The sequence below is a fragment of the Oncorhynchus keta genome, chromosome 17, assembly GCF_023373465.1.
Source record: "Oncorhynchus keta strain PuntledgeMale-10-30-2019 chromosome 17, Oket_V2, whole genome shotgun sequence".
Classification (NCBI taxonomy): Eukaryota; Metazoa; Chordata; class Actinopteri; order Salmoniformes; family Salmonidae; genus Oncorhynchus; species Oncorhynchus keta.
In genome coordinates this window covers 30,229,820-30,249,645 of record NC_068437.1, presented here as the reverse complement: position 1 = coordinate 30,249,645, position 19,826 = coordinate 30,229,820, and the positions used below count along the sequence as shown (strand labels likewise).

Here is a 19,826-nt window from a genome sequence, read left to right as displayed (position 1 = left end):
TACCTGACTCAGGCATGCGGACCATGGTGGAGGCGACCTGTCCCTCTCCGTCGGAGGTGAAAGCGGACACTTCGAAGACGTATGCCGTGTAAGGTCGCAGCTGGTCCACCCCTACGGATATTGGTACGGCCCAGGTGGCGGCGGGCGGGACGGCTGACAGGGTGACGGGAGGAGAGGACGCTGTCAGAGCTGTCACCTCTGACGGACTGGGGGTCCCACGAGACAGAATGTCTGCTGCATCCTACACACACACACACACATTCACAAACACACATTTAAAGTACACGAAAGACAGAGAGAGAGAGTGAGTGAGTGAGTGAGTGAGTGAGTGAGTGAGTGAGTGAGTGAGTGAGTGAGTGAGTGAGTGAGTGAGTGAGTGAGTGAGTGAAAGAGTGAAAGAGTGAAAGAGTGAAAGAGAGGGAGAAAAACTGGGGGCCTGCAGGACTATTCTGGTTGTACAACAAGATATTTTCTGAACGTTTAAAAACCAGTTGAAAAATCTAATCTCATCTAGATAGTCTTCTGTTAACGATGTGGTCAGAGTATCTGTGTGGAGAGAGAGAAAGAAGCAGACAAACAGAGAGAGAGAAAGAAAGAGAAAGACATACGTTGCAGTGTGGTAGCGCTCCAGTCATGATGTCCTCAGCATCCAGCTCCAGTATGCGGACGGTCTGACCAGTACGAGCGTGTTTGGCTTTGACCGCAAACTTGGTGATCAGACCGTTGATGCGGAGTGGCAGGAGCCAAGTGACCACTACAAACGTGTGGTTCTCAGCAAACGCTGTCAGGTTAGTCACCAGGCCTGGGGCTGACAAAGGGTTACAGCGTCTGTTTGTGTAAGTGTGTGTGTGTGTGTGTTTGTATGTTATTTGTGGATACCTACGAGCCTCAGCAGTTTTGATGTACAGAGACTTGCTATAGGGTCCAATACCAGCAGAGTTTTCTGCTGCAACCTGGACACAGAGAAACAGAGAGAGAGAGACAGAGAGACAGAGAGACAGAGAGACAGCGAGAGAGAGAGAGAGAGAGAGAGAGAGAGAGAGAGAGAGAGAGAGAGAGAGAGAGAGAGAGAGAGAGAGAGAGAGAGAGAGAGAGAGAGAGAGAGTATTAATCATCATTACTAATTCAGGGTTAAGTCGTCAGATCTTCACCATGTTAATCTCTACCAGTGGTCAGGGACGTTTATTGATGCAACAGTCACATAACACCAGGCAGGCAGATATACACACTGACTACAGGGACATCCATAGCACCCTGTAGCCTACTGCTAGCTTGTCTTTGAAGCTAAGCAAGGTTGGGCCTCTCTGGATTGGAGGTCAGATGATGCTGGTTGATGATGATGATGATGCAAGATGGGGTCACTATTTCCTCTAGTTTTAAGGAGACCCCAGCTTCACAGTGACAGGGAGGGCACTACCCTGTAGAGAGTGCCATCCTTCAGATGTGAGGTTAAAGTGAAGTTCTATTGAAGTGAAAACTATTAACCATAATCACACACAGCGTATTGGCAGAATAGTCTGGGGGAAATAAACAGCATGGCTGATCCATAGATATTTTTACTTTATAAATCATTTAATCACAATTAATTATTTAACCAGATCAAGAGAATAGTTTCCCCTCCGGAGGCATCTGCCCAGAACACACACACACACACCGACACACACACACCGACACACACACACCGACACACACACACAGACACACACACACCCACACACACACACACACACACACACACACACACACACACACACACACACCGACACACACACACACACACACACACACACACACACACACACACACACACACACACACACACACACACACACATACACACGCATGGATGGATGCACACAAAGAAAAGACAGATATGGTTAAAACACACATTCTACCATATGCTTACATTACATTTCTATTGAATAAGCGTAATTGATGGGAGAGGCTATATGGACACGCCTGGTGCCCAAATTGATGACGTGAAGGACGAATTGGGAAAAGTAGAATCGGTCAGAACGACCAGGAGCGATATGTTGAAAAAGAAGTGCAAAAGGAGAAAAAGCTCTGTGGCTCTACAAGATATCGACATATGAAGTGGAAAGCTGATTTTCAGAGTAGGGCACCGGTTAAAGGTGTCATCGCTGGTGTCTCGTTGGATATAAAGGTTGTGTGGTTTATGGATAACATGCCAGGAGTGGTAGACGCATGTAGCTTGACTTGAATCAGGGGTGTCAAACATACGGCCCGCGGGCCGGAACCGGCCCCCAAGGAGGTTCGATCAGGCCCGCAGGATAATTTGAAAGTGGAAAAAATGCATAAAAGACATGGAATTAATATTTTTAATTCGCTGCAATTCATGGATTATCCGCTAAGGGGCGCACTCTTTCCATCAGAGTAGAAGACAAGCCGCATCACTGAGACAGACTGAAAACAGCAGACGGTATCAATGCGCCATCTGCTGCTTGTTACGACGTTGTTAATACCTTGGTCTCTACCTCTCCGCTACACCCTCATTAGCCAAAATGTCGTTATCCAAACGGAGAAAAGTAGATAAGGAGTGTAGAATTTTCAAAGAAAAATGGACCACGTCCTATTTATTTACAGAGATGCACGGAAAACCTTTGTGCTTGGTGTGTTTGCAACAAGTTTCGGTATTGAAGGAATATAATATTCGACGCCACTACGAGACTCATCAAAAAATGTGCACTTTAATGTTAGTCAGCAGCTTCAAAACAAAAGTTGTGTGATGGAATTCTACTGTTCATACAACTCCATAAATTTTCAGTATGTATTGTATGTGTATGTATGTTTCATGTATGAAGTTTACAGATTTACAGGACAGGCGAACACTTTCTTCATTACACATTTAAAATCACTCTCCTTAGTTTGTAAGGTGTACGCAGGGATTACATTTAGATGTTATATGCGTATGTGTAAGTGGTTTAAAAATTCCTTTCTTTAAAAGTCTCATTTAATCTTAAAGTGCATTACTATATTTTTCAGTACCAATTAAAGTTTTGTGCCTTTGTACAATCAGTGGGATCAGTTGCAATGCATATTTGTGAATGATAAAAGTAAATTGCACATTTGTCTAAGGAAATATGAGGTGTTTCATGAAATGTTTTGTAAAAGGATAGTTCATTAAATTTCAATATTTTCCTAATGTTCTTGTGCTTCTTTACACCAAAACAAAGGAAATACATGATATTTTTGTTATTTATAGCAGAGTATGGTATAATTTTAATGGTCCGGCCCACTTGACATCTCCCTAGGCCGTATGTGGCCCACGATGCGAAATGAGTTTGACACCCCTGACTTGAATGATAGGCGTAAAGAAGGAGCAAAGTCTATCAGTTTTACTTTCGTTTGATGAAGTGATTCTCCCGACTTATGTAAAACTTGGGTATTTGAGATATGCGGTGAGACGTATGTACAGAAGCCGCTGCAGTGTTACAGCTTGTTTCTGTAATTGTGATGGGAATCACGTTCCAGTTCCCAGAGTGCCCTGTAAAAACGAAGGAGGTCGCAGTTGCTAGGATCAGGGCTATCCAGCAGGACTCCTATGTGGAGGCAGTGAAAATAGCTGAAGGAGTAGTAGAGAGGAGATGGTAGGTGATGTCCCACAGTCTGCAGTGAATGCCATGCAGGAGAAGGATCCCGACACACGAACAGTGAAGAAGGTGGACTTTGTTGCGTTTATAGCACAAGTGATGAATTGCACTAGTCAAATTAATAAAACAATCTAAGAAGCTAGATATCATTGTGAAGGCGGCAAATAGATTTCTGGATATTCAGGACTTGACAGCCAAAATGTTACGGGGAGTACTGAATGGCGAGGTTCCCCCTTCCCAAGTTCCCGAATCTGTGTAGGGATATGAAAATACATTAAAATCTGACTGAAGAAGTAAACATTTTTTTAAATGATATATTATTTTCTAAATTCAGGGTAGTAGAGTGAATTTTGGTTAGTGTTTTTGGTAATTAGTATGTATTTGTTCATCCAAAACAGCTTTGTTTTTTTATCATTTTTTTACTACCTCGTACAGCAGGTGGCAGCAATACCCCTTATGAGAGTAGTCTGCTAATAAACCTTGAAGAAGAAATTGATGACTTATGTCACACAGATGAGTATTGATTGGAACACATCCTACAAAAAAGGTACTTTGAGTGCTGGGAACATGAACAAAATCTGAATACAAGTTTTGGGTGGATAGGCAATGGCAAGGCGAGCGAGATGGGGTTGTTTGGGAGGGAGTTTAGCCCCTCTGTGGTTCGTCCTCCATTTCCCACCATGGTTGCTCCCTCTGACAGTGATAGATCTAGGGTTGCTTGAGAGGGTAAGATATGTTGAGGAAGGAATAGATTCAGTTGTAAGTGAACACTTAAGAACGCAATACTATGCTTTCTTGAATATATTCACATATGGGTCTAAGGACCTAAAACCGGGAGGACAGGTGCAGCTTTTAGTGTTCCTGAGTTTAAGGTTACAGTGGGAAAAAGAGCAACAGATCATTTATCTGTTTACACAACGGAGTTGCTGGTCATACTCTTGGCTGCAGAGTGGGTGGAGGAGGTGAGGCCAGACGGTAGTCATCTGCTCTCACTGCTGTACAGCACTGATAAGATTCAATTCATCTGTGTCTCGGCGCAGACAAGGTTGTAATGAGGGTTTGCAGAGCTTGTATAGGGTGAGACAGATGGGGGTATTTGTGATGATCCTCGGTACCAGCTCATGTGGGAGTAGAGGGGAATGAGGCAGGGAGGTTCTCAGGCCGAGAGAGATGGGAGGAAAAGGGATGACAGCTGTATAAGATCCAGGAAAAGATGGGGGCAGGGAGGTTCTCAGGCAGAGAGAGATGGGAGGAAAAGGGATGACAGCTGTATAAGATCCAGGAAAAGATGGGGGCAGGGAGGTTCTCAGGCCGAGAGAGATGGGAGGAAAAGGGATGACAGCTGTATAAGATCCAGGAAAAGATGGGGGCAGGGAGGTTCTCAGGCCGAGAGAGATGGGAGGAAAGTGGAGTCACAAGGCTGAGACTGGGACACACAAGGCTCAATAGTACATTGAAATTGGTGGGGAACCATCCGACTGGGAGGAGTGATCAGGGCCGGTCCTTGCCATTCTGCTGCCCTTGGCGAGACCAAAAATTGCTGGCTATGATTGGTTCAGATTTTGTCCGGACCGGACTAAAAACCAATGTCCATGGATGTGGAAATCAAGGCCGGTCCGGACTGCACCAAAAACGATGTCCAAAAGTTACCGGAGTCAGGTCCATGCTTATTGAGGCGTAGCCTACAGTGTTGCCTGAAATGGAATTTTATGAATGAATGCACTGATCACGACAGTGGGGTGAAACACCTGGACAGTTGTGATAGTACATTCCATATTGTCCATTTTACTTTGACCTGTCTTGTTTTTAGAATATGTTGTTTGTTAACATGAAAGCACATTTTTGAATTGATCGGTAGCCATTTAGGTTAGGCTATTTGTTCGGAGAAACCTGCATGATGTACAAAGTTTAGTTTATGCTGGCGAGAAGGGTGGCGCTAGTTAAAACGTGTAGTATTGGTCACCATCTGGAACAACAAGCCGGTGTGAATGACCAGTGCACTTGCTTAACCGGGCAGCTATCACATGTCACTGGCGCTTGCTAACGTGGCCAATTTGTTCCATCCCAATTAATCATATTTTGAGTAGGAAAGCAGCATAGACGTGAAATAACTTGTAATATTGGTATATATCTGGATGTCCCCGTAATACAGTATACTGCTCAATTTGGGAGAGTTTGCGCTGCAAGCCGCCAACTCAACAACACGGGGTGTCTTGCTCCTGAGTCCTGATTTTCAAGCACTGCTCTCGTGCAGTAACTCAGAGGGAAGTAGCTAGATAGTTTAGCTAATATCAGGTCAGGGTGACAGCTAAAGCACATTTATTGCTTTTGTAGTCTGATAAAAACTGAATGATTCTGAACACTCCAAGTCCCAACTTCGGCAGACACTCAAATGATCGCTGAAGCGTCTAGCCACCAATGTAAACTACTTGGCTCATTAGGTTGACTGACAGAATAGAATCCATTCCTCCCCACTCAACTCTCGCTGCGCGACATATGTCATACATTTTGGGCACCAGGCATGTCTGTATAGCCTCTCCAATGCATGATTACCTTCTAGTTGTGTGTGTGAAAGAGAGCAGAGAGACGTTACTTACAGTATGTTTACTGTATGAGTGTTACCTTGATGTTATAGGTAGACCCTGGTAAGAAGAGGTTGAGAAGGGTCTCAGGGATGTCCAGGTGTTTGGTCACCTCTTTGAAGGTGGGGTCTGGATATGGACACACCTCTTTGTACCTATTAAATTAAATAGAAACAACTTTATTTAAAACACCAGATGATATACAAACAACTTTATTTCAACTTTATTTAGAAGTAAATAGTGGTGGAATATCAACACCCTATCCCCCCCCCCCCTTATAGTGTTATTCCCCTTATAGTGTTATTCCCCTTATAGTGTTATTCCCCTAATAGTGTTATTCCCCAAATAGTGTTCCAGGAGAAGGTTTCATCTGGGTCTACATCATATGGCTCCTTACCTGATGACATAACCATCAACGCGGGAGTCAGAGGGCATGGTCCAAGACAGAAGGATCCCATTGGAGCCCACCCTCTCCCCCTCTAGATTGGTGGGAGGGGATGTTGGGGCTGGGAGAAAAGGAGGGAGAGGAAATGAGAAGAGATGAGACGAGAACTGTTAAGGCCATATTCCCCAAAATCTCCTAAAAATCTGATATATGTGAAAGAATCCAATCCATACTTATCAGTACATACTGCCAAAACTAGGAAGTCCTGTCAACAAATTGGGAGGATGGTGAGAGACATTGTGAAAGATACTGTTGTTGTTTGCTATTGGGTCAACCAGCTGGGTGTTTGTATGTATGTATGTGTGTGTGTGTGTGTGTGTGTGGGGGGGGTTTAGATGCTCAGAGCTATGGGCATTTCACTGACATTCACTACAGCATCATTCATTCTACTTAGCAAGGCTAGTGTTACCACACACACACACACACACACACACACACACACACACACACACACACACACACACACACACACACACACACACACACACACACACACACACACACACACACACACACACACACACACACACAAACATGCACACACCTCCTACAAACACACACACACCTACACACCGCACGCACATAAACCTACACACACCTACAAACACACACACACACCTACACACCGAACGCACACACACACAGGGTGGGAGATAATAAACATTATCAGCCATTATCAGCCATTATCAGCAGAGGGCAGCAGCAGAACAGACCCAATGTTTCCTCAGAGCAGACCACTATCATTTCAGCTGTAACACATCTCACCGGTCTTGTTGGTGTTGATTATACGGCTGACCGGTGGGCTGAGGTTGGAGGAGGAGGCGGCGGTCACCATGACCGTAAACACTGTTCGAGGACTCAGACTGGATACGTCAGCCTGAGGAGAGACTACATGATCAGAACATGACCACAACCACAACACAACTACAGTATGTGGTTGTAGATGTGTATGTGGAGCAGTCTAACCTGTGAGTGTGTGTATCCCAGGTAGAAGGTGATGATCAGGAGAAGAGTGATGGCCATGCTGGAGCTAGCCCAGTTATCCCAGTTAGCTGTTAGCTCAGTTACCAGTTAGCCTAGTTACCAGTTAGCCCAGTAAGCCCAATTAGCTGTTAGCTCAGTTAGCTGTTTGCTGGTCAGAGGCAGCAGGTTAGAGAGAAAAAGGCAATGTCAGCTCAATGTTAGAGGGCTTAGCACCATTGTTCAATCCAATGTTGCAATTTAGCTACAGCAGGTCACAGTGTTACAGCAGTTTAGATCTTTGCGCCGTTGTCCAGACCTAACGTAGTAACCCAGTCCACAGTTAGCGACAGTTAGTCACGGCTAGCAGGTTAGATTCGACGATATTCAGGGCAGTACATGCCACCATAATGTAGAAACAATTAGAGCAGGAAAGTTACAATAGTAGTAGTCCAGTCTCATGATAGCAACAGGTTCGCTACAGCAGTCGTAGTTGTAGTCCAGGTCTGGTAGTAACCCAGTCCACCGTTAGCAGTCATTCAGTGGTCAGCAGTTAGCTGGTTAGGTCAGAGAGAGGCAGGGCAGTGTGTACACCATAACTCCATGCAGGAGAGCAGCTTCACCAAATGAATGATTCAGGGTTGAGCTCAGGAGGTCTACCTAATAAATAATGAGCTCTATTACTCAACCTGTGTGTGTATGTGTATGCGTTTGTGTTAGGTTACACTGGGGGTATCTGAAACCTGGCTGCTGAGCAAGGTCGGGAAGGGGTGGGATCTGGGTGAGGGAGAGGTATGTGTTAGTATACGTGTTTGTGTCTCCATAACACACTTGTGTTGATGTTTACAGAAGCAGATTAACTCCTGTCTCCACTTCTACTGATAACATCTACTGTGTAATAGCTTCTGTGTGTGTTTACCTGTACGAGTCTGTCGACTGTGCGGTAGACAGAGACAGTTCCTTGGTTGGGCAGCAGGCTGACGAGGTACTGGTCCACACACCCCTCTGACTGCTCCCAACGCATAGAGAAGTTCTGAGCAGACACACTAACCACATTTACACCACGCACACGGCCCGGCACTAAGGGATACAGAGAGAGAGAAAGATAAAAAGAGAGGGGGGGATAGATGGAGGGACACAGAGAGAGAGAGAGAAATATTTTATGCACGTGTATAACTTATTGAGAGACCCCTGCTTAAACCCATGCTTAAAATCAGGGAAGTTGTGGTCAGAGTAATGTAGTTTTGTGTAGTCAGGTACCTGTGGTAACAGTTAGGGAGGCAGCTGTCCCTGCCTCTCCTCGTCTAATGCGCTCCACGCTCATGTTGTACATACAGCCATCCCTCAACCCAGTTACTGTAGCAACCTGCCTCTCCTTGGAGACCTCTATCGTATGTGCTTGCGAGCCATTTCCAACAGTTATCCTGTGGAAGTCAAACTGGCCAATGGCAGCGTCCCACCTCACCACGGCACAGGAAGAGTTAACATAGAGCAGAGAGAGGGAACACACACCGGCCGGACCTGCATCAGACAAACACATACGTTAATATAACATCTGAATATGAGATTAGATGAGCTCTCTCTCAGTCTCTGACTCTCCACAGCTGAGGGTCAAAGGTTACTACTAGGAGCTCTGATATGGCCCTGATATGGCTTGCCACATTAAGTGTTGCCTCAAAGAGGTTGATTTGTGTGTGTATGTGTCTTACGTGCGGAGAACTGTGTAGTGACAGGCTGGCTGAAGTCTGATACCAGCAGGCTCAGGACGGTGATGTCATAATCTGATCCAGGGGTCAAACCTCCTACCTGGAGACTGTTGCTATGAACCCCCATCTCACGACATGATGACTTGTCCCCAGACAGACACAACAGCAGCTAAGGAGAACACACAGACACAAACACATATACACACACAATCGGACAAAACATTTGGTGACAAAATCAAATGTTGGTGTTTGTTGGAAAGTTGTGTTTGGGCAGTGATAAACCACAAATCAACGACACAGAGCGAACAGCGTGTCTGTTTTATTTGGACGGAATTTATTTTCTATAGTATACAGTAAGTCAGGGGTTCTCAAAGTGAGGTATGTAGGGGTTTGCGACCAGAAAAAAAAAATATATATACAGTCAAAAGTTTGGACACACTTACTCATTCAAAGGTTTTTCTTTATTTTTACTATTGTTTACATTGTTGAATAATGGTGAAGACATAAAAACTATGAATTAACACATATTGAATCATGAAGTAACCAAAAAAGTGTTAAAAAATCTAAATATATTTATATTTGAGATTCTTCAAAGTAGCCACCCTTTGCTAAGATGACAGCTTGGCACACTCTTGGCATTCTCTAAACCAGCTTCACCTGGAATGCTTTTCCAGCAGTCTTGAAGGAGTTCCCACACATGCTGAGCACTTGTTGACTGCTTTTCCTTCATTCTGCAGTCAACTCATCCCAAACCATCTCAATTGGGTTGAGGTCAGGTGAATGTGGAGGCCAGGTCATCTGATGCAGCACTCCATCACTCTCCTTCTTGGTTAGATAGCCTTTACACAGCCTGGAGGAGTGTTGGGTCATTGTCCTGTTGAAAAACAAATGATAGTCACACTAAGTGCAAACGAGATGGAATTGCGTATCGCTGTAGAATGCTGTGGTAGCCATGCTGGTTAAGTGTGCCTTGAATTCTAAATAAATCACAACAGTGTCACCAGCAAAGCACCCCAACACCATCACACCTCCTCCATGCTTAACGGCGCCACACATGCAGAGATCATCCGTTCACCTACTCTGCATCTCACAAAGACACGGCGGTTGGAACCAAAAATCTCAAATTTGGACTCATCAGCCCAAAGGACAGATTTCCACCGTTCTAACGTCCTAGTGGTTAGAGCGTTCGGCCAGTAACTGGAAGGTTGCTGGATCGAATCCCCGCGCTGACAAGGTAAAAATCTGTAGTTCTGCCCCTGAGCAAGGCACTTAATCCACTGTTCCCTGGCTCCAAAGATGTGGATGTCAATTTAAGCTGCCCCCCACACCTCGCTGATTCAGAGGGGTTGGGTTAAATGCGGAAGACACATTTCAGTTGAATGGATTCAGTTGTACAACTGAGTAGGTATCCCCCTTTCCCATTGCTCGTGTTTCTTGGCCAAAGCAAGTCTCTTCTTACTATTGGAAGGCCTGATTCACGCATTCTCTTCTGAACAGTTGATGTTGAGATGTGTCTGTTACTTGAACTCCGTGAAGCATTTATTTGGGCTGCAATTTCTGAGGCCGGTAACTCTAGTGAACTTATCTTCTGCAGCAGAGGTAACTCTGTGTCTTCTTTCCATGTGGCAGTACTCATGTGAGCCAGTTTCATCATAGCACTTGAAGAAACTTTGAAAGTTCATGACATTTTCCAGATTGAATGACCTTTATGTCTTAAAGTGATGATGGCCTGTCGTTTCTCTTTGCTTATTTGAGCTGTTCTTGCCATAATATGGACTTGGTCTTTTACCAAATAGGGCTATCTTCTGTATACCATCCCTACCATGTCACAACACAACTTATTGTCTCAAACGCATTAAGATGGAAAGAAATTCCACAAATTAACTTTTAACAAGGCCCACCTGTTAACTGAAATGCATTCCAGGTGACTACCTCATGACGCTGGTTGAGAGAATGTCAAGAGTGTGCAAAGTTGTCATCAAGGCAAAGGGACGCTACTTTGAAGAATCTCAAATATAAAATACATTTAGATTTTTAAACACTTTTTTTGGTTACTACATGATTCCATATGCGTTATTTCATAGTTTTGATGTCTTCACTATTATTCTACAATGTAGAAAGTAGTAAAAATACAGAAAAACCCTGGAATGAGTAGGGGTGTCCAAACTTTGGACAGGTGCTGTATATATTTGTAAACTAGGTGGTTCGAGACCTGAATGCTGATTGGCTGACAGCCGTGGTATATCAGACCGTATACCATGCGTATGACAAAATATGTATTTTTACTGCTCTAATTACATTGGTAACCAGTTTATAATAGCAATAAGGCACCTTGGGGGTTTGTGATATACGGCGAATATACCATGGCTAAGGGCTGTATCCAGGCCCTCCGCGTTGCGTTGTGCGCAAGAACCACCCTTAGCCATGGTACAGTATAAATACAAAAAGGTGTATCTTAACGCTACAGCATACAATTACATTCCAGAAGATTCTGTGCTTCCAAATTTGTGGCAACAGTTCGGGGAAGACCCTTTCCTGTTTCAGCATAACAATGCCCCCGTGCACAAAACGAGGTCCATACAGAAATGGTTTGTTGAGATCGGTGTGGAAGAACTTGACTGGCCTGCACAACCCCATCGAACACCTTTGGGATGAAGGACTTTTGGTCATGCAGTGTATATTAGCCATATACCACACCTCCTCGAGCCTTATTGCTTAAATATATAAATTCTGTAAAAATATATATACACTTCATGGCCAAAAGTATATGGACAGCTGCTCGTCGAACTACTCATTCAAAAATCATGGGCGGTAATATGGAGTTGGTCCCCCATTTGCTGCTTGAACAGCCTCCACTCTTCTGGGAAGGATTTTCACTAGATGTGGGAACATTGCTGTGGGGATTTGCTTCCATTCAGCCACAAGAGCATTGGTGAGGTCGGGCACTGATGTTGGGCGATTATGACTGGCTGATGTTGGAACAGCTCTTGCTGAGCCACTCAAGGACATTCAGAGACTTGTCCCGAAGCCACTCCTGCGTTGTCTTGGCTGTGTACTTAGGGTCATTGTCCTGTTGGAAGGTGAACCTTCACTCCAGCCTAAGGTCATGGAGCAGGTTTCATTAAGGATCTCTCTGTACTTTGCTCCATTCATCTTTCCCTCGATCCAAACTAGTCTCCCCACAGCACCACCATGCTTCACTGTAGGGATTGTGCCAGGTTTCCTCCAGACGGGACACTTCAGGCCAAAGAGATCAACCTTGGTTTCGTCAGACTATAGAATCTTGTTTCTCATGGTCAGAGAGTCCTTTAGTGCCCTTTGGCAAACTCCAAGCAGGCTGTCATGTGCCTTTTACTGAGGAGTGGCTTCCGTCTCAGCTATCTGGCAACCATAAAGGCCTGATTGGTGGAGTGCTGCAGAGATGCTTGTCCTTCTGGAAGGTTCTCCCATCTCCACAGAGGAACTCTGGAGCTCTGTCAGAGTGACCATCGGTACTTGATCACCTCCCTGACCAAGGCCCTTCTCAGTTTGGCCGAGTCTTGGTGGTTCCAAACTTCTTCCATTTAAGATTTGACGGAGATGGGTCAATTTGACCCATTCGCACTTTGAGTTGTCTAAAATACGAGTTAAACTCTCCATGGAATTAAAGGACTTTTCCTAATTTAGGGTCAGGAACCTAACTTCAAAATGTGGACACGCTGATGTGTTGTGGAATCTCTGTGTAGATTTTGTATACAAACATGATGTTGTGGGTCATTTTGACCCGGAGGATTTCATGTGTATAAATATTTCCACAGGTCCAAAATAAACAAGTGTCTTTGATGTGTTTTGACTGGTTCTGGTTGCATTTTTATAATTCTGTTTGGGTGTAAATGACTTTCCCAAACTTCTCCTTCTCAGTGTGAGAGCAGCAGATCTCTGACACAGACTCAAAAATGAGCTCCAAACAGAAAGTGCCTATTTTTGAGAAAGGAAATACGTTTAACAAAGAATTCTTAAATATAGAGTTTCTGAAATCAAATGATCTTATATTTCTTCTTTCTGAATGGTCTGACAAAACAAAATAACGTTTTGGCAGTTTTTTCTTAATTCTTCGACTGTCTTGAGTGTGTTTAAACTGTAAGGGGTCAATCTGAACCATACCACTATTAACGTAAATATTTTTCAGCAAAGCACAAGGGTTGAATATCAAATTAGCAGTTGAAACAATAACAAAGCGATTTACCCGCTATTGTTTCTTTAAAAAGCTGAGGGATGGGGCTGGAGAAATGTAATCACTCTCAAATTTATAGACAAGAGATATGGATGCAAGACTGACCATCCTTGATATCAAAATGATAGTTTTAACCAAGTTCTGAGGCTATACAGTGTTTGTTTAAATGTGCTTTGTTTACAAACATTGAAGTTAAACAAGCTTATATTTGGGCACAATTCATGAGGCATTTATAAATTGTATTCTTCAAGAATCAATGGCTACATATCATAAAATTATAAGTACAAAAATGTATGTAGTAACTGCTGATTGCCCCTTTAAAACAGCAAACTTTTCTTTCTGCCTCATGGAAACATTTGTGTAATGCAGGTTATTAGCTTTAAAGCTGCACCAACAAAAACATCTCACTGTCCTATGACAAAATGAGAGGGTCCCTGATGAATTTGCTATCGCACTAAGTCACAAATGTCCAGCAGTAAGTCTGTGTGTGTGTGTGTATTTGTGTGTGTGCGTGCATGCGTGCGTGTATAGTGCTTGGTCATTCTCCCTGGCGTTGGCTCTGGGGGGGGTCATACATCTTTAAAGTGCAGGTAACCAGAGATGCACTGTGCTGACGACAGTCGCTAGGCAACCACCAGGTGAGTGTGTTCTCTGAAAGTCTGCAGGTGAGTTTTACTTGACCCCCCGTCCTGCTTCCTCTTATAAAGAACTAATTCTGTATGTGTGTGTGTGTGCGTGCGTGCGTGTGTGTGTGTGTGCATGCATGTGTGTGTAACTGTGCGTAAAGGGATTAATATTTATGGGTAAACTGAGACAGCTGTTGCTAATAACAGAAAAGAGGAGAAGAAAAGAAAAGGAGGAGCAGAGTAGATAAGAGAAGGAGAGAGGCGAGGAGAAGAAAGAGGTTAAGGGAGAGGATAGGATGGTGTCCTACCTTGTACCCCTCCACGCCCCCTGCTGGGGCTCCCCAGCTCACAAACACTGATGAGGTCACATCCTCTTCGACCAGCAGCACTTCCTGTGGGGCTCCTGGGACTAGAGAGAAACACCAGGACATCTGTTGTCATATCATTCATTCAACATTCACTTCACTGCTCTCCACCATCGAAATTAATTGTTCTGGGTTTGCTGTGTGTGTGTGTGTGTGTGTGTGTGTGTGTGTGTGTGTGTGTGTGTGTGTGTGTGTGTGTGTGTGTGTGTGTGTGTGTGTGTGTGTGTGTGTGTGTGTGTGTGTGTGTGTGTGTGTGTGTGTGTGTGTGTGTGTAATAAGTAGTGTGTGTGATGTGTTGTGGAGCTGTGTGTACAGTGCAGGTGTGTGTGAATATGTGTGTGTTTGGATGTATGTGTGTGTGAAAATACATGAATAAATTACATTTTTTCTTGACCTTGACATTAACCTGGAACATATACTGGGGATAAACTCTGAACACCTCATTTCCTACTGGAACCTCCCAAGATAGGTCACTACTGCTGCCAGCCAAATATGTGTATGTGTGTGTGTCCATAACTCACTGGTGTTGAAGTCTACAGAAGCCGGTGTACTCCTCCTCTCTCCATTGCTGCTGATAACACATACTGTGTAATAGCTTCCTGGGGAAAGGTCCTCAAATCTGTAAGACCTACACACAAACATGCACAAACATGCACGCACACACACACACACAGCCAGTGTTACCCAATAACAAGTGGAAGCTGGACCAGCCAATAAGGACACATTGTGCCAGGGGGGTAAGGACTCACCATGGCTCCTGGGCTGAGAGTTTCAGCTGCTGATTGGAGGTTTGGTTTATGATTGACAGGATGAAGCCTTTGACAACATCCCTGGCCTGGGTCCAGCCAACTGTCACAGACGATGTGGTCCTACTGAGGACTGATACCATCACTGGACTGGGAGCTAACAAACACACACAAATGCTGATTAATAAGAACCAGAGAGACCGGGTGTGTGTGTGTGTAAGTGTGTGTGTGTACCTGTAGTGATGCTGAGTGTGACAGGGGGGCTGTCTGTGAAGGACTCTTTCTCCGTCCTCAGAGAGAAGTGGTACAGCCTGCCTGGTTGCAACCCAGAGAACACTGCCCTCGGAACACACACCTTCTGGACCTAACACACATATACAGTTGTGGCCAAAGGTTTTGAGAATGACACAAATATTAATTTCCACAAAGTTTTCTGCTTCAGTGTCTTTAGATATTCTTGTCAGATGTTACTATGGAATACTGAAGTATAATTACAAGCATTTCATAAGTGTCAAAGGCTATTATTGACAATTACATGAAGTTGATGCAAAGAGTCAATATTTGCAGTGTTAACCCTTCTTTTTCAAGACCTCTGTAATCCCCCTGGCATGCTGTCAATTAACTTCTGGGCCACATCCTGACTGATGGCAGCCCATTCTTGCATAATCAATGCTTGGAGTTTGTCAGAATTTGTGGGTTTTTGTTTGTCCACCCGCCTCTTGAGGATTGACTACAAGTTCTCAATGGGATTAGGGTCTGGGGAGTTTCCTGGCCATGGACCCAAAATATTGATGTTTTGTTCCCCGAGCAACTTAGTTGCCTTATGACAAGGTGCTCCATCATGCTGGAAAAGGCATTGTTCGTCACCAAACTGTTCCTGGATGGTTGGGAGAAGTTGCTCTCGCAGGATGTGATGGTAGCATTCTTTATTCATGGCTGTGTTCTTAGGCAAAATTATAAGTGAGCCCACTCCCTTGGCTGAGAAGCAACCCCACACATGAATGGTCTCTGGATGCTTTATTGTTGGTATGACACAGGACTGATGATAGCGCTCACCTTGTCTTCTCCGGACAAGCCTTTTTCCGGATGCCCCAAACAATCGGAAAGAGATTCATCAGAGAAAATAACTTTACCCCAGTCCTCAGCAGTCCAATCCCTGTACCTTTTGCAGAATATCTGTCTGCCCCTGATGTTTTTCCCGGAGAGAAGTGGCTTCTTTGCTGCTCTTCTTGACACCAGGCCATCCTCCAAAAGTCTTCACCTCATTGTGCGTGCAGATGCACTCACACCTGCCCGCTGCCATTCCTGAGCAAGCGCTCTACGGGTGGTGCCCCGATCCTGCAGCTGAAACTTTAGGAGACAGTCCTGGCGCTTGCTGGACTTTCTTGGGCGCCCTGAAGCCTTCTTCACAACAATTGAACCGCTCTCCTTGAAGTTTTTGATGATCCGATAATTGGTTGATTATGGTGCAATCTTACTGGCAGCAATATCCTTGCCTGTGAAGCCCTGTGTAAAGTAATGACGACGGCACGTGTTTCCTTGCAGGTAACCATGGTTGACAGATGAAGAACAATGATTCCAAGCACCACCCTCCTTTTGAAGCTTCCAGTCTGTTATTCAAACCCAATCAGCATGACAGAGTGATCTCCAGCCTTGTCCTTATCAACACTCACACCTGTGCTAACGAGAGAATCCCTGACATGATGTCAGCTGGTCCTTTTGTGGCAGGGCTGAAATGCAGTGGAAATGTTTTGGGGGATTCAATTAATTTGCATGGCAAAGAGGGACTTTACAATTCATCTGATCACTCTTCATAACATTCTGGAGTATATTCAAATTGCCATCATACAAACTGAGGCAGCAGACTTTGTGAAAATTAATATTTGTGTCATTCCCAAAACTTTTGGCCATGACTCTACTGTAAACTCATTCTATAGACACTCCACCACATAAACCCATTCTATAGACACTCCACCACATAAACCCATTCTATAGACACTCCACCACATAAACCCATTCTATAGACACTCCACCACATAAACCCATTCTATAGACACTCCACCACATAAACCCATTCTATAGACACTCCACCACATAAACCCATTCTATAGACACTCCACCACATAAACCCATTCTATAGACACTCCACCACATAAACCCATTCTATAAACACTCCACCACACAAACCCATTCTATAGACACTCCACCACATAAACCCATTCTATAGACACTCCACCACATAAACTCATTCTATAAACACTCCACCACACAAACCCATTCTATAGACACTCCACCACATAAACCCATTCTATAGACACTCCACCACATAAACCCATTCTATAAACACTCCACCACATAAACCCATTCTATAGACACTCCACCACATAAACCCATTCTATAGACACTCCACCACATAAACCAATTCTATAAACACTCCACCACATAAACCCATTCTATAGACAATCCACCACATAAACCCATTCCATAGACACTCCACCACATAAACCCATTCTATAGACACTCCACCACATAAACCCATTCCATAAACACTCCACCACATAAACCCATTCTATAGACACTCCACCACATAAACCCATTATATAGACACTCCACCACATAAAACCATTCTATAGACACTCCACCACATAAACCCATTCTATAGACACTCCACCACATAAACCCATTCTATAAACACTCCACCACATAAACCCATTCTATAGACACTCCACCACATAAACCCATTCTATAGACACTCCACCACATACACCCATTCTATAGACACTCCACCACATAAACCCATTCTATAGACACTCCACCACATAAACCCATTCTATAGACACTCCACCACATAAACCCATTCTATAGACACTCCACCACATACACCCATTCTATAGACACTCCACCACATAAACCCATTCTATAAACACTCCACCACATACACCCATTCTATAGACACTCCACCACATAAACCCATTCTATAGACACTCCACCACATACACCCATTCTATAGACACTCCACCACATACACCCATTCTATAGACACTCCACCACATACACCCATTCTATAGACACTCCACCACATACACCCATTTTATAGACACTCCACCGCATAAACCCATTCTATAGACACTCCACCGCATAAACCCATTCTATAGACACTCCACCACATAAACCCATTCTATAGACACTCCACCACATAAACCCATTCTATAGACACTCCACCACATAAACCCATTCTATAGACACTCCACCACATACACCCATTCTATAGACACTCCACCACATACACCCATTCTATAGACACTCCACCACATACACCCATTCTATAGACACTCCACCACATACACCCATTCTATAGACACTCCACCACATACACCCATTTTATAGACACTCCACCACATAAACCCATTCTATAGACACTCCACCGCATAAACCCATTCTATAGACACTCCACCACATAAACCCATTCTATAGACACTCCACCACATAAACCCATTCTATAGACACTCCACCACATAAACCCATTCTATAGACACTCCACCACATAAACCCATTCTATAGACACTCCACCACATGCACCCATTTTATAGACACTCCACCACATAAACCCATTCTATAGACACTCCACCGCATAAACCCATTCTATAGACACTCCACCACATAAACCCATTCTATAGACACTCCACCACATAAACCCATTCTATAGACACTCCACCACATAAACCCATTCTATAGACACTCCACCACATAAACCCATTCTATAGACACTCCACCACATAAACCCATTCTATAGACACTCCACCACATAAACCCATTCTATACTGTAGACACTTGACCACATACATGCACACACACCCTGCTGCCGTACCATGAGTCTGTGGTGACAGTTGAGACAGATGACTTCATAGTTGTGTCCGTGTCCAGAGGCTGGATCCCACAGCATCTCTACTGACGACTCTGTTACTGAGCCCTCTCTCACAGTACTGGGAGAGGCCAGGCCTACACATACAGTTGAAGTCGGAAGTTTACATACACATAGGTTGGAGTCATTAAAACTAATTTTTCAACCACTCCACAAATCTCTTGTTAACAAACTATAGTTTTGGCAAGTCGGATAGGACATCTACTTTGTGCATGACACAAGTAATTTTTCCCAACAATTGTTTACAGACAGATTATTTCACTTACAACTCACTGTATCACAATTCCAGTGGGTCAGACGTTTACATACACTAAGTTGACTGTGCCTTTAAACAGTTGAAAAATTCCAGAAAATGATCTCATGATAGGCTAATTGACATAGTTTCAGCCAATTGGAGGTGTACCTGTGGATGTAGTTCAAGGCCTACCTTCAAACTCAGTGCCTCTTTGCTTCATGGGAAAATCAAAACAAATCAGCCAAGACCTCAGAAAAAGTCTGGTTCATCCTTGGGAGCAATTTCCAAACGCCTGAAGGTACCACATTCATTTGTACAAACAATAGTACGCAACTATAAACACCATGGGACCAAGCAGCTGTCATACCGCTCAGGAAAGAGATGTTTGAAATATCCAATAAATGTCGTTCCACTT

General features: G+C 44.1%; 1 protein-coding gene across 5 annotated transcripts in view; it reads right to left on the bottom strand.

Moving 5' to 3' along the window:
* The window catches only part of ptprq (protein tyrosine phosphatase receptor type Q), a 48,233-nt gene that overhangs the window by 23,049 nt on the left and 5,358 nt on the right, over window positions 1–19,826 (bottom strand). For 4 of the 5 annotated variants that reach the window (XR_008066440.1, XM_052465849.1, XM_052465852.1 and 1 more), the window contains exons 10-22: window positions 19,123–19,253; window positions 15,489–15,618; window positions 15,258–15,411; window positions 15,030–15,136; window positions 14,452–14,552; window positions 9,308–9,473; window positions 8,859–9,119; window positions 8,518–8,678; window positions 7,404–7,515; window positions 6,591–6,699; window positions 6,234–6,348; window positions 609–953; window positions 4–241 (exon numbers count right to left, since the gene is read on the bottom strand). Coding sequence is in view for 4 of the 5 variants with exons in the window: in XM_052465849.1 (XP_052321809.1) it covers window positions 4–241; window positions 609–953; window positions 6,234–6,348; window positions 6,591–6,699; window positions 7,404–7,515; window positions 8,518–8,678; window positions 8,859–9,119; window positions 9,308–9,473; window positions 14,452–14,552; window positions 15,030–15,136; window positions 15,258–15,411; window positions 15,489–15,618; window positions 19,123–19,253 (2,130 nt within the window). In the remaining variant the exon portion in view is untranslated. The remainder of the gene's footprint in view (window positions 1–3; window positions 242–608; window positions 954–6,233; window positions 6,349–6,590; window positions 6,700–7,403; window positions 7,516–8,517; window positions 8,679–8,858; window positions 9,120–9,307; window positions 9,474–14,451; window positions 14,553–15,029; window positions 15,137–15,257; window positions 15,412–15,488; window positions 15,619–19,122; window positions 19,254–19,826) is intronic. The other variant, XM_052465853.1, reaches the window with a different exon arrangement.